General features: G+C 34.0%; 1 protein-coding gene across 1 annotated transcript; it reads left to right on the top strand.

The window, feature by feature from the left end:
- The first annotated feature begins 8,431 nt into the window (after window positions 1-8,431).
- Window positions 8,432-10,299, top strand: LOC123194981. Its single transcript, XM_044608500.1, has 4 exons — window positions 8,432-9,050; window positions 9,310-9,600; window positions 9,724-9,938; window positions 10,273-10,299. The coding sequence occupies exons 1-4, from the start codon at window positions 8,432-8,434 to the stop codon at window positions 10,297-10,299; spliced, it is 1,152 nt and encodes a 383-aa protein (XP_044464435.1).
- The last annotated feature ends 7,869 nt before the right edge of the window (window positions 10,300-18,168 follow it).

Genomic DNA, 18,168 nt, shown 5'->3' with positions numbered 1-18,168 from the left:
TTACAATATTAGATTTTAAGAATGTACATTGATAACTGGCTAATAGCACGATTTTGGATTCCCTTGATTGATTTCTATATAGTATTGATAATGAATATGGATGGGCTAACATGTGAGTGGGAGATTATGATTATGCCATGAATGAAATAAATATTTGGTGTATGACTTTGAAATGATGTTACAAGTTGTTATTTTGGATTTCTTTAGAATGGTATATGGATTGTAGTAGTATGGATAGTTAATTTTAGGATGCTAAAAGATGAGATTTTTATGGCCAGAATGTGTGTTTTGTAAATCAAAATTTTGGAAATTTAGCAACACACATTCTTGTGCTTTTGGGGAAAAATTCTCTCAGAGTTAATTAAAGCCATGGCACTATAGAATTAGGAATTAACATATGCTCGTGTGGTATAAGACACATGACTATGTGCCTTGCCGCAAGGATACACCCTTATATGCTTATGATATATGCCTGTGTGGATTGTATAATACACCCCCATGTACTTTTGGGAAATTTGGAAATAAAAAACATTTGAAGTATATAAAAAGTATGTGTAGTTTTGATATGAGTATATGGGTTTGGAAATAACTAATTTACTCCTATAAGGGATAAATGAGAGAAAAACATGGATTAAAGCCCTAATGAAGGCAATATGAGTTTAGTTTTGGATAAAGGTGTTGGACTATGTAGAAGATGGTGTGATGGGAATTTAAATGTGTTTGACTATGTGGCGACAACACAAACCTCGACTAGAGTGGTTTTGAGTTAAAAACTAGAAATGATGTATTATCACATTGCAATTTTTCACCGAGCTATGTATAGTGTGATCGTGCCACTGAGCTATGCACAGTGTGGCAATGAAAGCATCAATGCTAGTCTGTGTGACCTTGATTCATTAGATGATTATGTATCAGCATAGGGCATCTTAGCATCTGAGTTACTTATGCACGTATTAATTCTAGCTATTTTAGCCTCTAAGATGCATGTGCGATAGTAGGGGAGGCTCGTGTTCTCACTACTCTTATAATATAGTCCATAACCTGAAGCCCGACCGACATGTGCTTTGAGGTATACTTCATGATTTACATTTGGGATACTCATGCTTTCACCATGCATCTAAGACACCAATGGACATAATTTGGCACTAGTTATTCAAGATGACATCGCTATTAAGGATTAGGAACTAAACACTAAGATGATACGAATAGGCATCAGAGACGTTGTAAAAACATCTGTGATACTATAAGGAAACTAATCAAATGACACCTATGAGATTTGGATTAACTGTGATGTGCATTCATATATTGGATATTATAGGGTCACCTACTTATTGAGTATGTTTCACTTGCCATATTCTTTTATGGTTTTGTATGTAAGTCTTGTAGAGCAATGAGGTGGCGGTGGAGAGCTAGTGGGTCACTCAAGCTAGTGCATGAGGTAAGGGCATTTTTGTCATTTTTTATGTTAGGCCATATTTCTATATTTGAGTTTATCTGTGATATTTGTGTGCTCTATTTTATGATCTTAGATTTCAGACACTAGGACTAATATTATGTTTAATTACACTTTTGGGGATTGTGGGAGTGAATTATTTATCATGCATGCTTATTATCTCTGCTGCGAGTCTAAGTGAGGAAGTTTCAAGTTAACATACCTCTTTCAAACCTATTCCAAGTAGGAGTATGTATCTAGAGAGGGGTACATAATGACTAGGAACAAACCATTTTCTCATCATAGTCTTAATCTCTTCCTAAGTGTCAAGTTTTTATGTCTATTTAGCACAAGTTGATCCTACCAAATCATAGCACAATCAGTGAATTATACAGCTGTCAATGTTACCTTAATTTTTCTTTTTGAGTAGTCATAACAATAAAAAACTAGCTTTACCTTTTTTTCCCATTCTAAATAGCATCAAGATTATTTTTTCCTTGGAATTGTGGAATCTTCATTTTTATGCTATCCAAATCTCTATTTTGTCTTTCTTTACACCTATTCTTATCTTCTTTATGGAATCCATCTCTTCAACCCTTTCTACCTCTCACAAATCTGTCCATATTAACAATGGTAGCTTGATCATCATTGAAATCTTCTTTATCATCATCTTCAATCAATCATTCCTTCGCACATTAAGAGCTTCTTGTGGCTAGCCCCTTCGTAAACTAGCGATAATAGCATCTTGCTTCTCTAAACATGACTTTGAACCTCACAAATTGTTGTTGCATTGATCAGAGCATGAATAACTCATCCACCCTTTCTCCTTCATTTACATCTTTGTCTTTGTTCATTGACATAATTGAAACCTAAAAAGAATCATTAGAAAAGACCTTACAACACTTTCTAATGCATTTCACTCTACTCACTTACTATTCACTCAACACTTATGTTTTACTCTTTTTTACTCTACCTTTTTTTTTTTTTAACTCAATCCTTTCCTACTAAGTTTTTTATTAAGCTAATAGATCACACCAAGGTTATACTTGAAGTAATTTCCCCTAACAAATCTCAACAAGAAAATGAACACACAAAAGAAAACAAAAGAGCAAAAGAAACAAAAGAACAACAAAGAAACAAAAAACAGGAAACAATCAAGAAATAAAAGGGAACAAGGTAAAAAACAATGGAAAACAAGTTGATTTCAAAAAAGAATTTAATTTGATGTCGCGAGGTGTTGATCTTGTAAATAAGGTAATTCTAAAATTAATTCACTTTAAATCCAATAACTATGGTGTTCAACTTTTCTCTTTTCACCTTCTTTTTTATTTTTTTCATTTTTTTAGAATGCTCATACAATGAAACTAATGAAAAACTCATGGATTTGAATGTAAACTAATAGTATGATGTGGATTTAAAGAATTCTAATGAAAATTTGCAAAACAAGAAAAGTGGAATTTATGTTTTGTATGAAAACAGATGTGGAATTAAAGAGGTATGATGCAAACACAGAAATAAATTTGACAATCAGACCTAAAATAATAACCAAAGCTCTGATACTAAGATGATGTGAACCCTATATACTAATATGGCACCTACAGTCAATATGTAGAAACACAACCCCAAGAAAGATTAAAACAATTTTATTAAGAAAACTTTGGCCCAATGATTATAGAAAATCACAAACCAAAGGTATAAGATGCCACTCTTAATAACAAGTTGAGAAGATGAGAGATAACTCAAGTTTGGTCTCCATAAGCGTTAGCTTGATAAAATTGTAAAGTTTGTAATAAAACAAAGAGAAAAGTTAAACTAAGGTTTTAGCCTAAAAGAAACATAAATTAAAATAAATAAAACTAAACATAATTAAGCATAATTTAAGTATTATTTAAGGTCCAAAACATAGCTCGCATATAGAGATAATAAGTGGTGCCTCCAATCGTATGACTTATGAAAGTTGTAGAACAAGAATCGAGGTATGAATAAAGCATTTAAGAGTAGAAAGAAGCTTTTACCTACTCCTTTGCCTCATATACGATATAAGATGATGGAATGTGTCCTTCAAATGCAACTCCAAAGGAAATCCACCTCCAAGCTTCTTCTTCACTTAGCCTAATCAATAAGAAAGAAGGGAGAAAGTTTTAAGGTTTAATGTGAGAAGAAAAAGTGCACAAATTAATAGCTCATCTAAGTGAACTAAAAGACATCTTTTTATAACGGTGGCTCATTTGCAATTTTGAAATTCTTATTTGGCCCATCAAATTTATAATTTGAAGTCTTTTTATGTATGTATATCAAATACATACCTTAGCCATGTTTATTTCATCTCATTGACATCTTAACTTTTAAAATGTTATTTTTGTACCCTTTTAGCATTTTATATGATTTCATTATCTTTTAGATGGTGCTAGCTAACCTTGAATAATTAATTCTCCTTCTCGAAAGCTTAGTTTATTAGTGTGACCCTTTAGGTTCACCATGGCGTAGCCGTAAATCCTTTTTGGACAATCCAAAAGTATATCCGAAAACTCAACAACTATGGTAAACATCTAGCAATGTGTCAAAACCTCTAAATCATGACAAAAAAAATACTTAATCGAACCTAATATCTCCAATTGTACGTTATGTGTAGGTATTATCCTTCTATTGTCTAATCCAGAATGATTTTGAACTCGTAGATCATCAAATCCCTAATTTTTATTTTTTTACAAATCATCAATAAAAATATTAAGAACATGTCATCATGAACATTCTTCATATGACTTACATTATACTCTAGCCAGAGATTTCGATTTCTAATATTTATCGGCATTCAGTCTAAAACTCAGTTCAAATCGAATCAACAAATATTCAGAATCTAATACTTTTCAAGTCAACGGATCTCATCTTAATCATTATTTATCTCCATATATAAATAACACATGACCAATATGGTTTCTCATACGAAATGTGGTTAACCCCGTTTATACACCACATGGATCATGTTTATCCATATCAAATCCTACCATAATGTCTTAGGTCAAAGGATTACTTTATATATTAGTACAATTATACACTAAGTCATTGACTACAATTAATGATCGTGTGACTTATTGTTATCGATCTTGTTTGAAAAATAGTTCTCTAACTATTAATCCATACTAATACCCTAATGACATGATTATTATTGTCACCTGCACTAATGTTATCTCATGGCATTCAATAAAGGTATTTAGTATGCCTACTATGTGATATAATTGCCTAAGTTATGTCTTGTCTGTAGAGAGCAATTAGATGACTCGGTTTGTATGTTAAGTGAGTTATTGGAAGAATTCACATACATACTTTATATTATTGCAAATAAAGAAAACAACTTATGTAAATGAACACAAAAAAAAACTACTTCTTTTATTAATAATTTTTTACAAAGGTAGATATAAGACAGATGATGGTTTGTAAGACATACATTAACAAAACTCCTACTTGCACTAGAGTCATTCGTTGTTGCATCGTATACCCATCTTCTCAAGATAATTGTTCAGCTGTTTCAGTGTCATTGCCTTAATCGGTGGGTCAATAACATTCTCTGCTGACGATGTCTTCTGTATTATTATCTCTCTAATTCTAATAAATTCTCTCAAAATATGATCCTTTTGCTGAATATGTTTAGACATCTAATGTGTCTTTGGTTCATTTGCTTATGTAATAGCATTGATATTGTCATAAAACATGGTTATCAGATAAACCATGTTTGGAACCACACCAAGTTCAGATACAAACTTGCCTATCCATAGAGTCTCTTTTGTAACTTTTGAAGCAATAGTATATTTAACCTTTGTAGTGGAGTAAGTTATGGTTGATTACTTGAAACTCTTTCAACTAATTGTTCCTTTATTACAAATAAAAATAAACCATAATATAAACTTTCTATCATCAACGTCTAACTAGAAATCAAATTTTGAGTAACCTTAAATGTTTAACTTTGAACACTTATAACTCATAACAAGGTCCTTAGTCCTTCTTAAATATTTAAGGATTGATTTCAAAATTGACCAATGTTTTACCTCTAGATTGGTCAGATATCTGCTCATAACACTTGCAGCAAATGTTATATTAGGTCTTGTACATAGCATTGTGTACATGAATTCACCTATAATTGAAGCATAAGGTATATTATGCATCTACTATAACTTTTCATCAGTTTTTGGACCTATATCTTTTGAAAAATAAAGACCATAAGTAAAGGGCAAGAATCCTATTTTCAAATTTTCAATGCTAAACCTTTTCAACACCTTTTCTATGTACAGTTTTTAGGATCATCTAATTATCTTTTTTGTTCTCTCTCTATAGATATGAATTTCAAAAACATATGTAGCATCTCTCAAATCATTCATTGATAAAGTTCTGGATAACCTGATCTTGACCTCATTCATTATGTCAATATCATTTCCCATCAAAAGTATATCATCTACATACAATATGAGAAATGTAATGACATGATCCTTAACTCATTTATATACACAAGTTCATTTGGATTCTTTTCAAAACTAAACGATTTGATTATTTCATCAAATCAAATATTCCAATTTTTGGAAGCTTGCTTCAATCCATAAATGGATCGGTGCAACTTGCATACCTTATATCTTTTAAAGGTGAATACAAAACCTATATGTTGTTCTATATATATGTTTTCCTCAATAAATCCATTGAGGAATGCGATTTTGACATTTATCTGCAAATTTTCATAATCATAGTTTGCTACAATAGCAAGTATTATTTTGATGGATTCAATCATATATATAGGCGAGAAGCTCTTGAAGATTAAAAACTCTTTCATGCCCGTCCCTCAAGGTGGTTATGATACAACTTGGTGGCTACCTTGTGCAAATGGTTTTTTCTTAATTTACTTGACTTGGGAGACTTTAATGGCTAGAATAGACAAAATGCCATGGTTCAAGCTAATGTGGTTCAAAAATCATTTCCTAAGATACTTTTTCATCTCTCTACTAATAATCAAAGGGAAATGCATGACTAGAGACAAGCCCCTTAGGCTCAGAGTTGTTCATCATCAAGCTTGTATGTTATGTGATCATGGTTTAGAGGATATGGATCATCTTTTCTTCAATTATGAGTTTAGCGTTTTCATTTGAAAAGAACTTTTTAGGTTATGCTTACAGATTCATGTGCCCAAACCTTGGGGTTCCTTCATTAAAGACAAATCCACCTTGTAGAAAAAAAAAAAGATAATTTGATAAATGTGCTGAGCAAGTCTTCTCTTGGTGCTTCTGTGTATCACAATTGGCAAACTAGGAATAACACTTGCTTTGGGAGAGAAATAATCTCCAAGGAAGTTACCCTTGCTACCATCAAGTTGCATGTCAAGGAAAGAGCGACTCTCTTGAAGAATATTGAGATGTCTAATGAGAACTTGTCCCTTGCTCACAATTGGGATCTCCCTAATAACATTTTCATGTCTTAATTTTTTTTTTCATGGCTCTTGGTGTTTTGTTTTTGGTGTTTTTAGGGTGTCTTTTTGTGTTTGTGCTTCATGGTCCTTGTTATGTGCCTCGATTAGTTTTTTGTTGTCTCTCATTGTTTAATGGTTAGCATAACCTAAGGGCTTGTCTCGTGCCCCATGGTGTGCCCTTTTTGTAATTTGCCTTTTTGGTTAATATATTTTAATTGCCAAAAAAAAAGACTTTATGGCTATACTTGAGACAAAGGTAAGAAAGAATAATGCCAATTTTGTGAGGTAATATGTTTAAAGAGATTGGGAAAATATTAACAACCTTGATCATGGTTGTAATGGTAGAATTTGGACAAGGTAGAACTTTAGGTCAGTGAAAGTCTTGGTGAAAGAGGTTAATGCCCAACTTATGCATTGTGAAGTGTGGTTGATTTAAGAACACCCGAGCTATGTTACTATTGCTTATGGTCTTAACCAAACCACGGAAAGAAAAAGCCTTTGGAGTGACCTGGTTTGGTTAGCTAATTTTTCTTGTGATTTTCATTGGCTTATTATAAGGGACTTCAATACTATTAGAAATCAACAAGAGAAGGTAGGGGGAGCACCATGGGGTGACATCTACTATGAGGATCTCAATGATTGTTGTAGAAAGGTGAAAGTTGAGGACCTTAGGTGTATGGGTTATTTCTTTACATGGAGCAATTATAATGAAGGGCCTAGAAGGATTACAAGTAAACTTGATAGAGCTCTTACAAACGGCAAATAGAGAGACACTTTTATACACTCCTCGACAACTTCCTTAATCCTTCTTTATTTGATCATTCGCCTTGCATTGTGAAGTGTAGAATTGATGGCATTAGGAGGAAAACCCCTTTCAAGTTCTTTAACATGAGGACTCAACAAGTCTTGCATCACAACCAAGAGCTTCCATGCTAATAATTTCTAGACTCTCTTTTACGAAGATGAAAGAATATTGGGATAGAGGACTATGTTACAATTGTGAGAAGGGAGTTCAATAGTGAAAAAAACTTGTTTCCTTCTTGCTTTCATTTCCTTCTCTTTCCTTCCAATTGATGGCACTTTAGGCACTAGCCCCCCGGTCCAGTGACCTCACTGGTCACCGACAACTCTCTGTCTATCATGTGTTATTTTTCTTCTTGTTTCGTTTTGTTCAAAAATAAATATATAAATAAATTAAAAGTGGAGTTATGTTGAAAACAGTTGGAAAAAATTGCTAGTTAGTTTATATGTGTTTAGATTAAGACATGTAGTTAAAAAACTCCCTGCTGGTTTGTAAGTTATCTAAAAACTACTTTGTAACTGACTTGTCTATATAAAGACAAGCATATAAACATTATTGTTGTATGAACAATATACTAAAAGATTATTTTTAAGTCTGAAAAAAAAATTAGTTTCATTTATTTCAAGTCTAACAATTGGTATCAGAGCATTAAGTGTTCTTAGTGGATCTGTGTGTGAAAATTGCTTGAAAGAGTGTGAGTTATTTTGAGGGATAAACACTGTGAGATTTACAAAATAAAAGGTGAACAAAAATGGCCTCTTCATCGAATTCTTCCTTGCCCGCCGTACTAGTTTTTAATGGAGTTCACTACCACATATGGGTAGTGAAAATGAAGAGTTTTTTACAAGCAGCTGATTTATGGGATGTTGTCGAAATAGATGGAAATTTTCCAACTATGCTTGAGAATCCTACGGTGGCTCAAATACAGTTGTATAAGTCAGAAACCAAGAAAAAGAGCAAGACTTTATCTTTCTTGCACTCTGCGATTGCTGACAATATTTTTGTCAAGATTGTGTACTGCACTACTACCAAACAAGTATGGGAGAAGTTGCAACAAGAATATCAAGGTTCAAAGAAGACTCGAACTATGAAGATAATCACATTGAAAAGACAACTTGAGAATACTAGAATGAATGACACGGAGAGTGTTTCACAATATTCAGATAGGATTATGAAATTGGTGAATGAAATGAGAATTTTGGGAAAAGATCTCTCTGAGGAAAGAATTGTAGCGAAAGTTCTTGTGAGTTTGCTAGAGAAGTTTGAGTCAAAAATTTCTTCTCTAGAGGATTCAAGAGATATCACTTCAATATCTCTTGCTGATTTGATGAGTGCTCTTGTGCCTCAAAAGCAACAAAGGAAGATGCGAAGTGAGAATGGAATCGAGATGGCTTTTCAAACTAAGGCCACATTTAAGCCAAAATTTACGAAGGAAGGAAAGAAGCCTTATTTCAATAAAGGAAAAAATAAAAAAATTGGAGGGGTTTAAATGTTCAAATAACAAAGAAAGAAGTCTGCTCTCTTGTAGTCATTGCAAGAGAAATAATCATAAAGAGGATAAGTGTTGGTTTAAGGGGAAAGTACCACCACCTTTGAGGTGTAGATTTTGTAACAAAAATGGACATATAGAGAAGTTTTGCTACCGAAAACAGGAGCAACAGAATCTAGAACCATTAGTTCAACAAAACCAGCAATTGAATGTTGCAGAAGAAGAGAAAAATGAAGAATATTTGTTTATGATGATGGATGCTCAAAAACAAAATCACTCCTGGATTATTGATAGTGGGTGTACTCAACACATGACAAGTAATGCAAAGTTGTTCACTCATATAGAAAAGTCAAATGGAGTGGTTCGAATGAGAAATGGAGAAAAAGTGCCAATCACAGGAAAATGCACTGTGGCCTTGCAAACAAATTCAGGTATCAAATTAATTTCTAATGTCCTTTTGGTACCTAGTTTAGAACAAAATTTGTTAAGTGTTGGCCAATTAATGCAAAAAGGTTTTGTTCTAGAATTTAAAAATGGAGTTTGTAAAATTACAGACTCTAATGGTCTAGAATTTAAATGTGTTCCTATGAAAAATAAAAGCTTTGTGGTGGATTGGAACACTATAGAACCTTATGCATTGTGTAGTAGACATGAAGATGAATCACTGCTTTGGCATAAAAGGTTGGGGCATTGTAATTTTAACTCTATTCAACTAGCACAGAAGAAAAATTTTGTGAGTGATTTACCCAGTATTGAAGTTAGTGATAAGGTTTGTGAGAGTTGTCAAATTGGGAAACAACATAGGCATCCATTTCCCAGTTCTTCAAATTGAAGAGCAAAAGAGAGATTGAAGTTAGTTTACTCGGATATTTGTGGACCTATAAAAACTCCCTCACTAAATGAAAATAGGTATTTCTTACTTTTCATTGATGATGCCACAAGGATGACATGGATTTATTTTTTAAAAGCTAAATCAGAGGTGTTTGGTGTATTTAAGAAATTCAAAGCAATGGCTGAGACACAAAGTGGCTTCCCTTTGAAGTGTTTAAGAACTGACAATGACAAGGAGTATTCCTCTGTCGACTTTGATTCTTTTTGTGCAGATTTTGGAGTTCAGCACCAATTCATAGTGATATATTCTCCTCAGCAAAATGGCGTTGCCGAAAGGAAAAATTGAACTATCATGGAGATGACAAGATGTCTTTTGATAGAAAAAAAATTGCCCAAGTGTTTTTGGGCTGAAGCAGCAAATACGGCGGTATACTTGATTAATAGATTACCAATGAAGGCTGTACGAGACATGACCCCCATAGAAGCTTGGAGCAGATTGAAGCCAGCCTTCAAGCATATAAGAGTATTTGGTTGCATAGGCTATGTTCATACTGCTGATGTAAAAAAAGTAAATTGGATGACAAAACAGAAAAATGTGTATTGGTGGGTTATAACAACCAAGCCAAGGGTTACAAAATGTACAATCCAGTTACAAAAAAGTTTTTTGTGAGTAGAGATGTTGTGTTTGATGAAGAAGCAACATGGAATTGAGAGGTAAAAGGAATTGATGGAGACAATTCTTTAGCTGTAGATATGAAAAAAAATGTATTTGAAGATGATGTGTATAATGAGGAATATGCGAATGATGAGGAAGAAATTGCAGTTAAAGGTACCAGGCCTCTTCATGAAATTTATCAAAGGTGTAACAGCATTATGGTTGAACCGTCTTCTTTTTTCGAAGCAAGTAATCATGAAGGGTGGCAAAGGGCAATCCAGGAAGAGATTTTAATGATTGAGAAGAACAAAACTTGGGAGCTAGTAGATGCACCTGAAGGAAAGAAAATTATTAGAGTGAAATGGGTTTACAGAGTAAAAATAAATCCAAATGGTTCTGTCAAACAATTGAAAGCACGTTTAGTTGTGAAAGGGTATTCTCAGATGGCCGATATTGACTATACTAAAACTTTTGCTCTAGTTGCAAGATTGGATACAGTAAGACTTCTCATTGCACTTGCTGCTCAAAGGCAATGGGAAATTTCACATTTGGATGTCAAGTCAGCTTTTCTAAATGGTTGGCTAGAAGAAGAAATCTATGTAGCTCGACCTGAGGGGTTTGTAATTGAAGGAAAAGAAAGAAAAGTGTACAGGTTACTTAAAACCCTTTATGGCCTCAAACAAGCCCCAAGAGCTTGGTATAGTCGGATTGATTCATGGCTTGAAATTCAAAGTTTCAGGAGGAGTCTTAATGATGCAACCTTATATGTAAGACAAACTAAATGAGGAATGGTGTTAATTTCTCTTTATGTGGATGATCTTTTAATTACAGGTAGTCATCCAAAAGATATTGAAGAATTTAAGATGAGTATTATGAAGGAATTTGAGATAACTGACTTGGGAAAAATGAAGTATTTTCTAGGCTTGGAAGTGAGTCAAGAAATGGATGGTATTTTCATATGCCAAAGTAAATATACTCAAGAGATTCTGAAGAAGTTTTTTATGGAAAATTGTAAGCCTACAACAACTCCTTTAGTGTTGAATGCAAAGCTGAGGAAGAATGATGGAAGCAAGAGGGCTAATGAGACAAAGTTTCAAAGTCTAGTGGGAAGCTTGATGTATTTAGCGACAACAAGGCCATATTTGATGTACTCTACTAGTCTATTGTCTAGATTTATGCAAGAACCTAGTGAGGAACATTTCTCAGTAGGAAAACGGGTTTTACGATATCTAAAAGGAACTAAAGACCAAGGAATTTGGTTCAAACGAGTTGAAGAGGAGAAGTTGAGAGGATATGTAGATAGTGATTAGGCCGGAAATGTAGATGATATGAAGAGTACAACAGGTTACTGCTTTACACTTGGCTCGGGAATTTTCTGTTGGTGTTCGAGGAAACAAGAGATCGTGGCTCAAAGCACAACTGAAGCTGAATATGTTGTCGCCGCAGCCACAGCGAATCAAGCAATATGGATAAGAAAATTGATGAAAGATCTAGGAGAAGAACAAGTTAAAACGACTATGATCGAGTGCGATAACAAGTCAGCTATTTCTATTGTTGAAAATCCAGTCCAACATGGGAGGACTAAACACATAAATATCAAGTATCATGCCATTAGGGAAGTTGAAAAATCAAAAGAAATCAAAATGGTTTATTGCAATTCAGAATCCCAGGCTGCTGACATATTCACCAAAATATTGCCGAAGTCCAGATTCGAGATGTTAAAAAACATTCTTGGAGTTGTTTCCAAAAGGTTCAAGGAGGAGTGTTGATGATTATCTGAACCTTTTGTTCAAAAATAAATATATAAATAAATTAAAAGTGGAGTTATGTTGAAAACAGTTGGGAAAAACTACTAGTTAGTTTATATGTGTTTAGATTAAGACATGTAGTTAAAAACTCCCTGCTGGTTTGTAAGTTATCTAAAAACTACTTTGTAACTGACTTGTCTATAGAAAGATAAGCATATAAGCATTATTGTTGTATGAACAATATACTGAAAGATTATTTTTAAGTCTGAAAAAAAATTAGTTTCATTTCTTTCAAGTCTAACAAATATTGGGATAGGGGACTATGTTACAATTGTGAGAAGGGAGTTCAATAGTGAAAAAAACTTGTTTCCTTCTTGCTTTCATTTCCTTCTCTTTCCTTCCAGCTGATGGCACTTTAGGCACTAGCCCCCCGGTCCAGTGACCTTACTGGTCACCGACAACTCTCCGTCTGTCATGTGTTATTTTTCTTCTTGTTTCGTTTTTTTCCCCATGTGTTTGTCGTTTTCATTATTGTGAGAAGGTGCTGCATGTTTCCTATGTGTTTATTGTTCTGAGTGGTTTTCGTTCCTAGTTGTTGGATGGTGTTTCATTTTTGTCTGGTCCTGTTAGTTTGGTGGTATAGAGTGTTCGTCATGTTATAGAGGTTTCGGTCCTAGTTGTGTATTGTGCTGGCGTTAGTTGTTTATTTGCTCAATGGTGTCGTGTCAGTGGTATGTTTCTGGTTATGAGGTGGTGGTGTTTTTGCTTGAGTGTTTACCATATAGTGGTTTTAGTGGTTACGCTCATTGTTGTCCCTTTCGACCAGTGCTCGAGGTCTACTTCTTAGAGTAGATAGTGTCTTTTCCTGCGTTATGCTGTTTTGAAGCTTTCTCGGTGGCAACTGTTTATTGGTTCTCTTGTCTAATGCGGTTTTGGTCCTTTTACGTGGCTTTTTGATCTACCAGCATGGTTTAGCTGTGCCAGTGTGGACATTTATTTGGCTTTTGCTGAATTGTCTTAAAAAGGTATGTTTTGACTTTCTTGACCGTTTTAAAAAAGTTTGGCGTCATTGTATACGTTTTTTGCATGCTTTCTCTACTGTACTTTGTGCCTGTTCATCTTGTTGCTTGGGTTCCGATAAGTGAGAACGTGGTACAAGCGGCTTCATCCAGTCAGGTCTATTTATTCTTTCCCCTGCCACCAAGGAAAACCCTGAATAGAGCTTTTGTTGCTTCTTTGAAAAAGATTGCTAACCTTGGAGCAAAGAAATAAGAATGTTGCGTGGTTGGTTTTTTCCTTGGAAGAAGGATGTCTTTCCCAGGTGCGAAAAAATACGTAATCAAATGTGGTCCAATTTAGGCTTGCAGGATATTACTTCAAATGGCCAAGGAATGTTTATAATGAAATTTAAGAATATGGAAGATTTAATGAAGATAGTTGAAAAAGGTACTTAGATGATTTGAAGGCAGTGTTTCTTTGTTCAAAGGTGGACACAAAACCTTCTAACGGACATAGAGAATATTAAAGTTGTTGCGGTGTCGGTGAAAATTTTTAGTATACCTCTGAAATTCTGGAGTGATAAGAGGCTGAGCCGCCTTGCAAGCAACCTGGAGAGACCTCTCTACCTTGACTCGGTGACAGAAGATGGAATGACATTGAGTATGCTAGAGTATGCATAGAGATAAGGTTGATGAGAACTTTCTTGACTTTATAGACGTGGGTCTTCTGAATGAAAAATATATTGAATTGAAAGTGGAGTATAGCTGGAGACCTCTCATACGTAGTTTTTGTAATAAATTTGGGCGTATTAACGAAGAGTGTAAGGCCAACTATGAAAAGAAACCAGACCAAAGGGGAAGAAATGCCTACTAGAATATGAAGAGGAAGGTGAGGAAAGAAACAAGGAAAATTCGAATAGTGCTGGCTAAAAGAAAATGATGGAAGAAGAAGGAAGAAAGCCACAATAGGTTATTGTGGAAGAATTATTAGGTCAAAGAAAGATTGAACTCCTTAACAGGTTTGCTCTCTTGGTTAAGAAAGTAAGATTCGATGAAAAAGAGAGAAGAGTAGTGGTGGCCACGGATCCAGTTGCTTCCAAACTTGAAGACAAAGAGAAAAAGGTAGTGAACTTTGATAAAGAGCAAGCCAGAAAGAAGAAGGAGAAGGAACGAAAAACTTTGAGTAAAGAGCTAATGGGAAAGAAAGACAACATTGTCATCAAAGAAGGAAATACTGAAGATCACATTAAAGAATCAGATGAAGATGCTATGGTGTCTCCACAAGTATTGCCATTTGGGAAACATCTTAAAATGGATGAAAAAGACTTGAATGGAGCTTCAAATAGTAGGATAGGCGAAAATCAAGAGAAAGAAATTAGCTAAGATAATGACGGACTCTAACCCCATAAAGTCTTAATGATAAATCTTGTAGCATGAAACATTACAAGGTTAAATTCTCCTCCCACCACCGCCCCCGGCCCCTCCCCCCCCTCCAAAACAAAAAGAAATAAAACTTTTTATAGCTAAGAATAAAATTGAGATGTGCGTTATTCTTGAGACTAAAGTGAAGAAGGAAAATTTGCAAAAGATTAGAAAGAATGTGTTTGATGAGTGGCATCTTGTTAATAATGATGACAAGAACCCGATAAGGTGTATATGGGTGGATTGTTAGCTCTACTCCTCTTTTTATTTCCAAGCAAAGTATAAGTTTGGAAGTTAACATTTTGGCAAAGAAGGAAAAGTTTTTGTTTCTTTTGTTTATGGTATGAATGAATATGTTGAAAGAAGGAGATTATGGGATGACTTGGTGAAATACCATACCATTATGGGGTCTTTACCATGGGTCATTTTGGGAAATTTTAATGTTATTAAGAAAGTTCATGAGAAGGTTGGTGGCTTTTCCATTTGGGAAAACGACAAAGAAGAATTCAATGATTGTTGTAAGAAGATCCAAGTTGAAGACCTTAGATATATAGGGAATTTTCTTACTTAGAGTAATCAAAGCCAAAGGATTAGTAGAATTTGTTGCAAGGTTGATAAAGTTCTTGTGAATGAGGAATAGTTAGACAAGTATCAAAGGTCCTTTGGATAGTTCCCTTCTGGCATTGTTTCAAACCATTGTCTAAGTATTTTGACCGGTGGTGATGAGATGAAAGCTAGAAGAAGCCTATTCAAGTTTTTCAATTATTTGGTGGAGGATTGGAACTTCATTCATATTGTGGAGGAAGCTTGGAAAGAGGAGATCAAAGGTAGCCTTATGTTCCAACTTTGCTCAAACCTTAAGCAAGTAAAAGCTAAGTTGAAAAAGATGAACAAGAAAGAGTTTTGGAGTTTATCATAAAGAGCTAAGCTTACTAGAAGTAACCATGAAAGAACCCAAACTAAGTTGGCGAGATGTCCTATGGATGAAAACTTAAGGAAAAAAGAAAAAGAGTGTATCGAAGAGTTTAAAAGATTGAGTTGGAAGGAAGAATCTTTCATGAAACAAAAGTCTAAAGTGCATTGGTTAAAGAAGGGAGATCAAAACACTAGTTACTTCCATAAATGCATAAAAGGGAGGATAAATAGGAATGCCATTGTTAGTGAGCTCCTTTGGGAAGAAGAACACCAAAGATTTGAGAGGAATCTAGAAAATGTTATTGATTATAAAATTCCAAATGATTAAGCAACACAAATGATAAAGGAGGTCTCGGATAAGGAAGCAAGAGAGGTGACTTTTAGCATGGGCAATAATAAAGCCCCAACTTGGACAACTTTGGAACCTATTTCTACAAAAAGGCTTGGAATAATAGGTAAAAATGTTATGAAAGCTATAAAAAATTCTTTGAGAATGGGAGACTTTTAAAGAAGATAAATTGTACAATTATTGCCCTTGTTGCTAAATGCCCCAACCCTTTCTTGTGTAAAGACTATAGACCTATATCGTGTTGTAATACAATACACAAATGCATTACTAAGATATTGGCTAATAAGCTTAAGAGTATTTTTCTCTCCTTTGTTAATAAAGCCTAAGCGGCTTTTGTCGAAGGAAAGAAAATTGGGGACAACATTCTCCTTTGTCAAAAGCTCATGCATAATTATCACAAGGAGGATTAAAAGAATGAAAGATATACTATAAATGTGGATCTTTATAAGGCCTATGATATAGTTAAATGGAGCTTTTTGTTGGAGGTGTTTAAGGTGATTGGGATACATCCCATATTCATTTAGTGGGTTAAAGAGTGCATCATGACTCTACTTTTCTATCAAATTGAACAGGGAACTGCAAGCATTCTTCACTAATTCAAGAGGTTTAATGTAACATCTATGGTCTGATAGCCCAGCCCACCTCAAGATATTATCCATTCTGGACACACAGTCCATCATTGTTTTTACTCTTAGGTTTTGCAATCCAAAACGCATCTTGACAGTTTAAAGAGCTCATAAGCTATTTAACTAGTTAAATCCTCTCACTCATAACTGATGTGGGATACATAGATAGAGTACAAATGAACCCAACATCTCTCCTATGTTTTGCCAATGTGAGATTTGCCTAAAGGTATCTAATACGTGTTGAGCACAACCAAAAATTAAATTTCTTTACTTACAATTAGTAGTGATGACAAGTAAAGGTCGATCCGCAAAGACTAATTATTTAAATTCATAAATAACTAACATAAAAGGAAAGAGGTTTACAGATAAGAAAAAATTTCTAAAAACCGAATTGAGTAATAAAAATTCAATCAAAGACAATTTTGATTCAAGGAAAATTACCACAGTTGCAAACTGATCACTGACATTTAATATATAAATTTTAGTCTCTATTCAAATATTTAACCCTAGATTACCAAAGCCAGATAATCTATACCTTCCTTGATTTCATTAATCCGAGCCAAACACACAAATTAATTCTTATCAATAAAGTTGTTGGTAGTAAGCAACCCCCATGAATTTACTAATAGCATTATGAACTAGGGAGTTAAAGATCTATCAGAATCTAACACGTGTCAAATTATTTAATTCATTCTATGTCTCTTTTAAACAAGCAACAAAAATTTGGATCATAATTATTCTTGCTTAATTGTTACTCCAACTGAACATCATAACAATTACATATCGTGAATTCAGTTTAGCTATAGACCACACAATTCAATCAATTAATAGGCTTTTTAATTAAATAAATCATGCAATCATTAACATGTAAAATAAAGAAACATAGATATTTGAATTTAAAAAAAAAAAAACTTTTGACAACTAGAATGAAATTCCCTTGAATTAAACTAAAGAACTTAGTCAGACATTACTGATTGAAGAGCACAAAAGAGAGATAAAAATTATGTTCTGTCTTATTCTCCTCCCTAACCTAGCAGCCTAAGAGTTATAATTATACCCAACTTTTAAAAATTTAGGGCAAATGAATTTCTAGCTAAGGCACGCGTATTTCCAGCCTTCTAGACCTATATTTAACTATTTCTTGAAGTTGGACCAAGTTTTTATACGAGCCATACAAAAATTAATCCAATCTAGCTAAGGATTAGGGCTTCCAGATTCTAGCAATAACATCCAATCAAATTTTGGTTAGAAACATGATCTTTTTAGGGTCTAACCCCTTTATACGAATTGTAGCTTAGTATGTGTAAATGAATTTAGGCTTTCGAATCACCTTAATTAGACATTGAAAGCCTCAAATAAGGCTTTTAAAGATTCGATGTTTTGACATAAATCCTACTCTGATTAGGATTTCTAGATTTGTCTTTGAAGCAAAGTTGATAACCTAGACAAGCTTTG

Source organism: Mangifera indica, chromosome 13 (assembly GCF_011075055.1).
Source record: "Mangifera indica cultivar Alphonso chromosome 13, CATAS_Mindica_2.1, whole genome shotgun sequence".
NCBI classification, from domain to species: domain Eukaryota; kingdom Viridiplantae; phylum Streptophyta; class Magnoliopsida; order Sapindales; family Anacardiaceae; genus Mangifera; species Mangifera indica.
Note: the sequence above shows the minus strand (reverse complement) of the source record. Positions and strands in the feature narration are given on the sequence as shown.

Bases quoted from the DNA above. Each gene is read 5' to 3' on its own strand.
- LOC123194981 (XM_044608500.1), top strand. From the start codon at position 8,432: ATGGCCTCTTCATCGAATTCTTCCTTGCCCGCCGTACTAGTTTTTAAT. The intron at 9,051-9,309 runs GTGAGAATGGAA...ATGGACATATAG, and splicing joins GCAACAAAGGAAGATGCGAA to AGAAGTTTTGCTACCGAAAA. The intron at 9,601-9,723 runs GTATCAAATTAA...GTAAAATTACAG, and splicing joins GGCCTTGCAAACAAATTCAG to ACTCTAATGGTCTAGAATTT.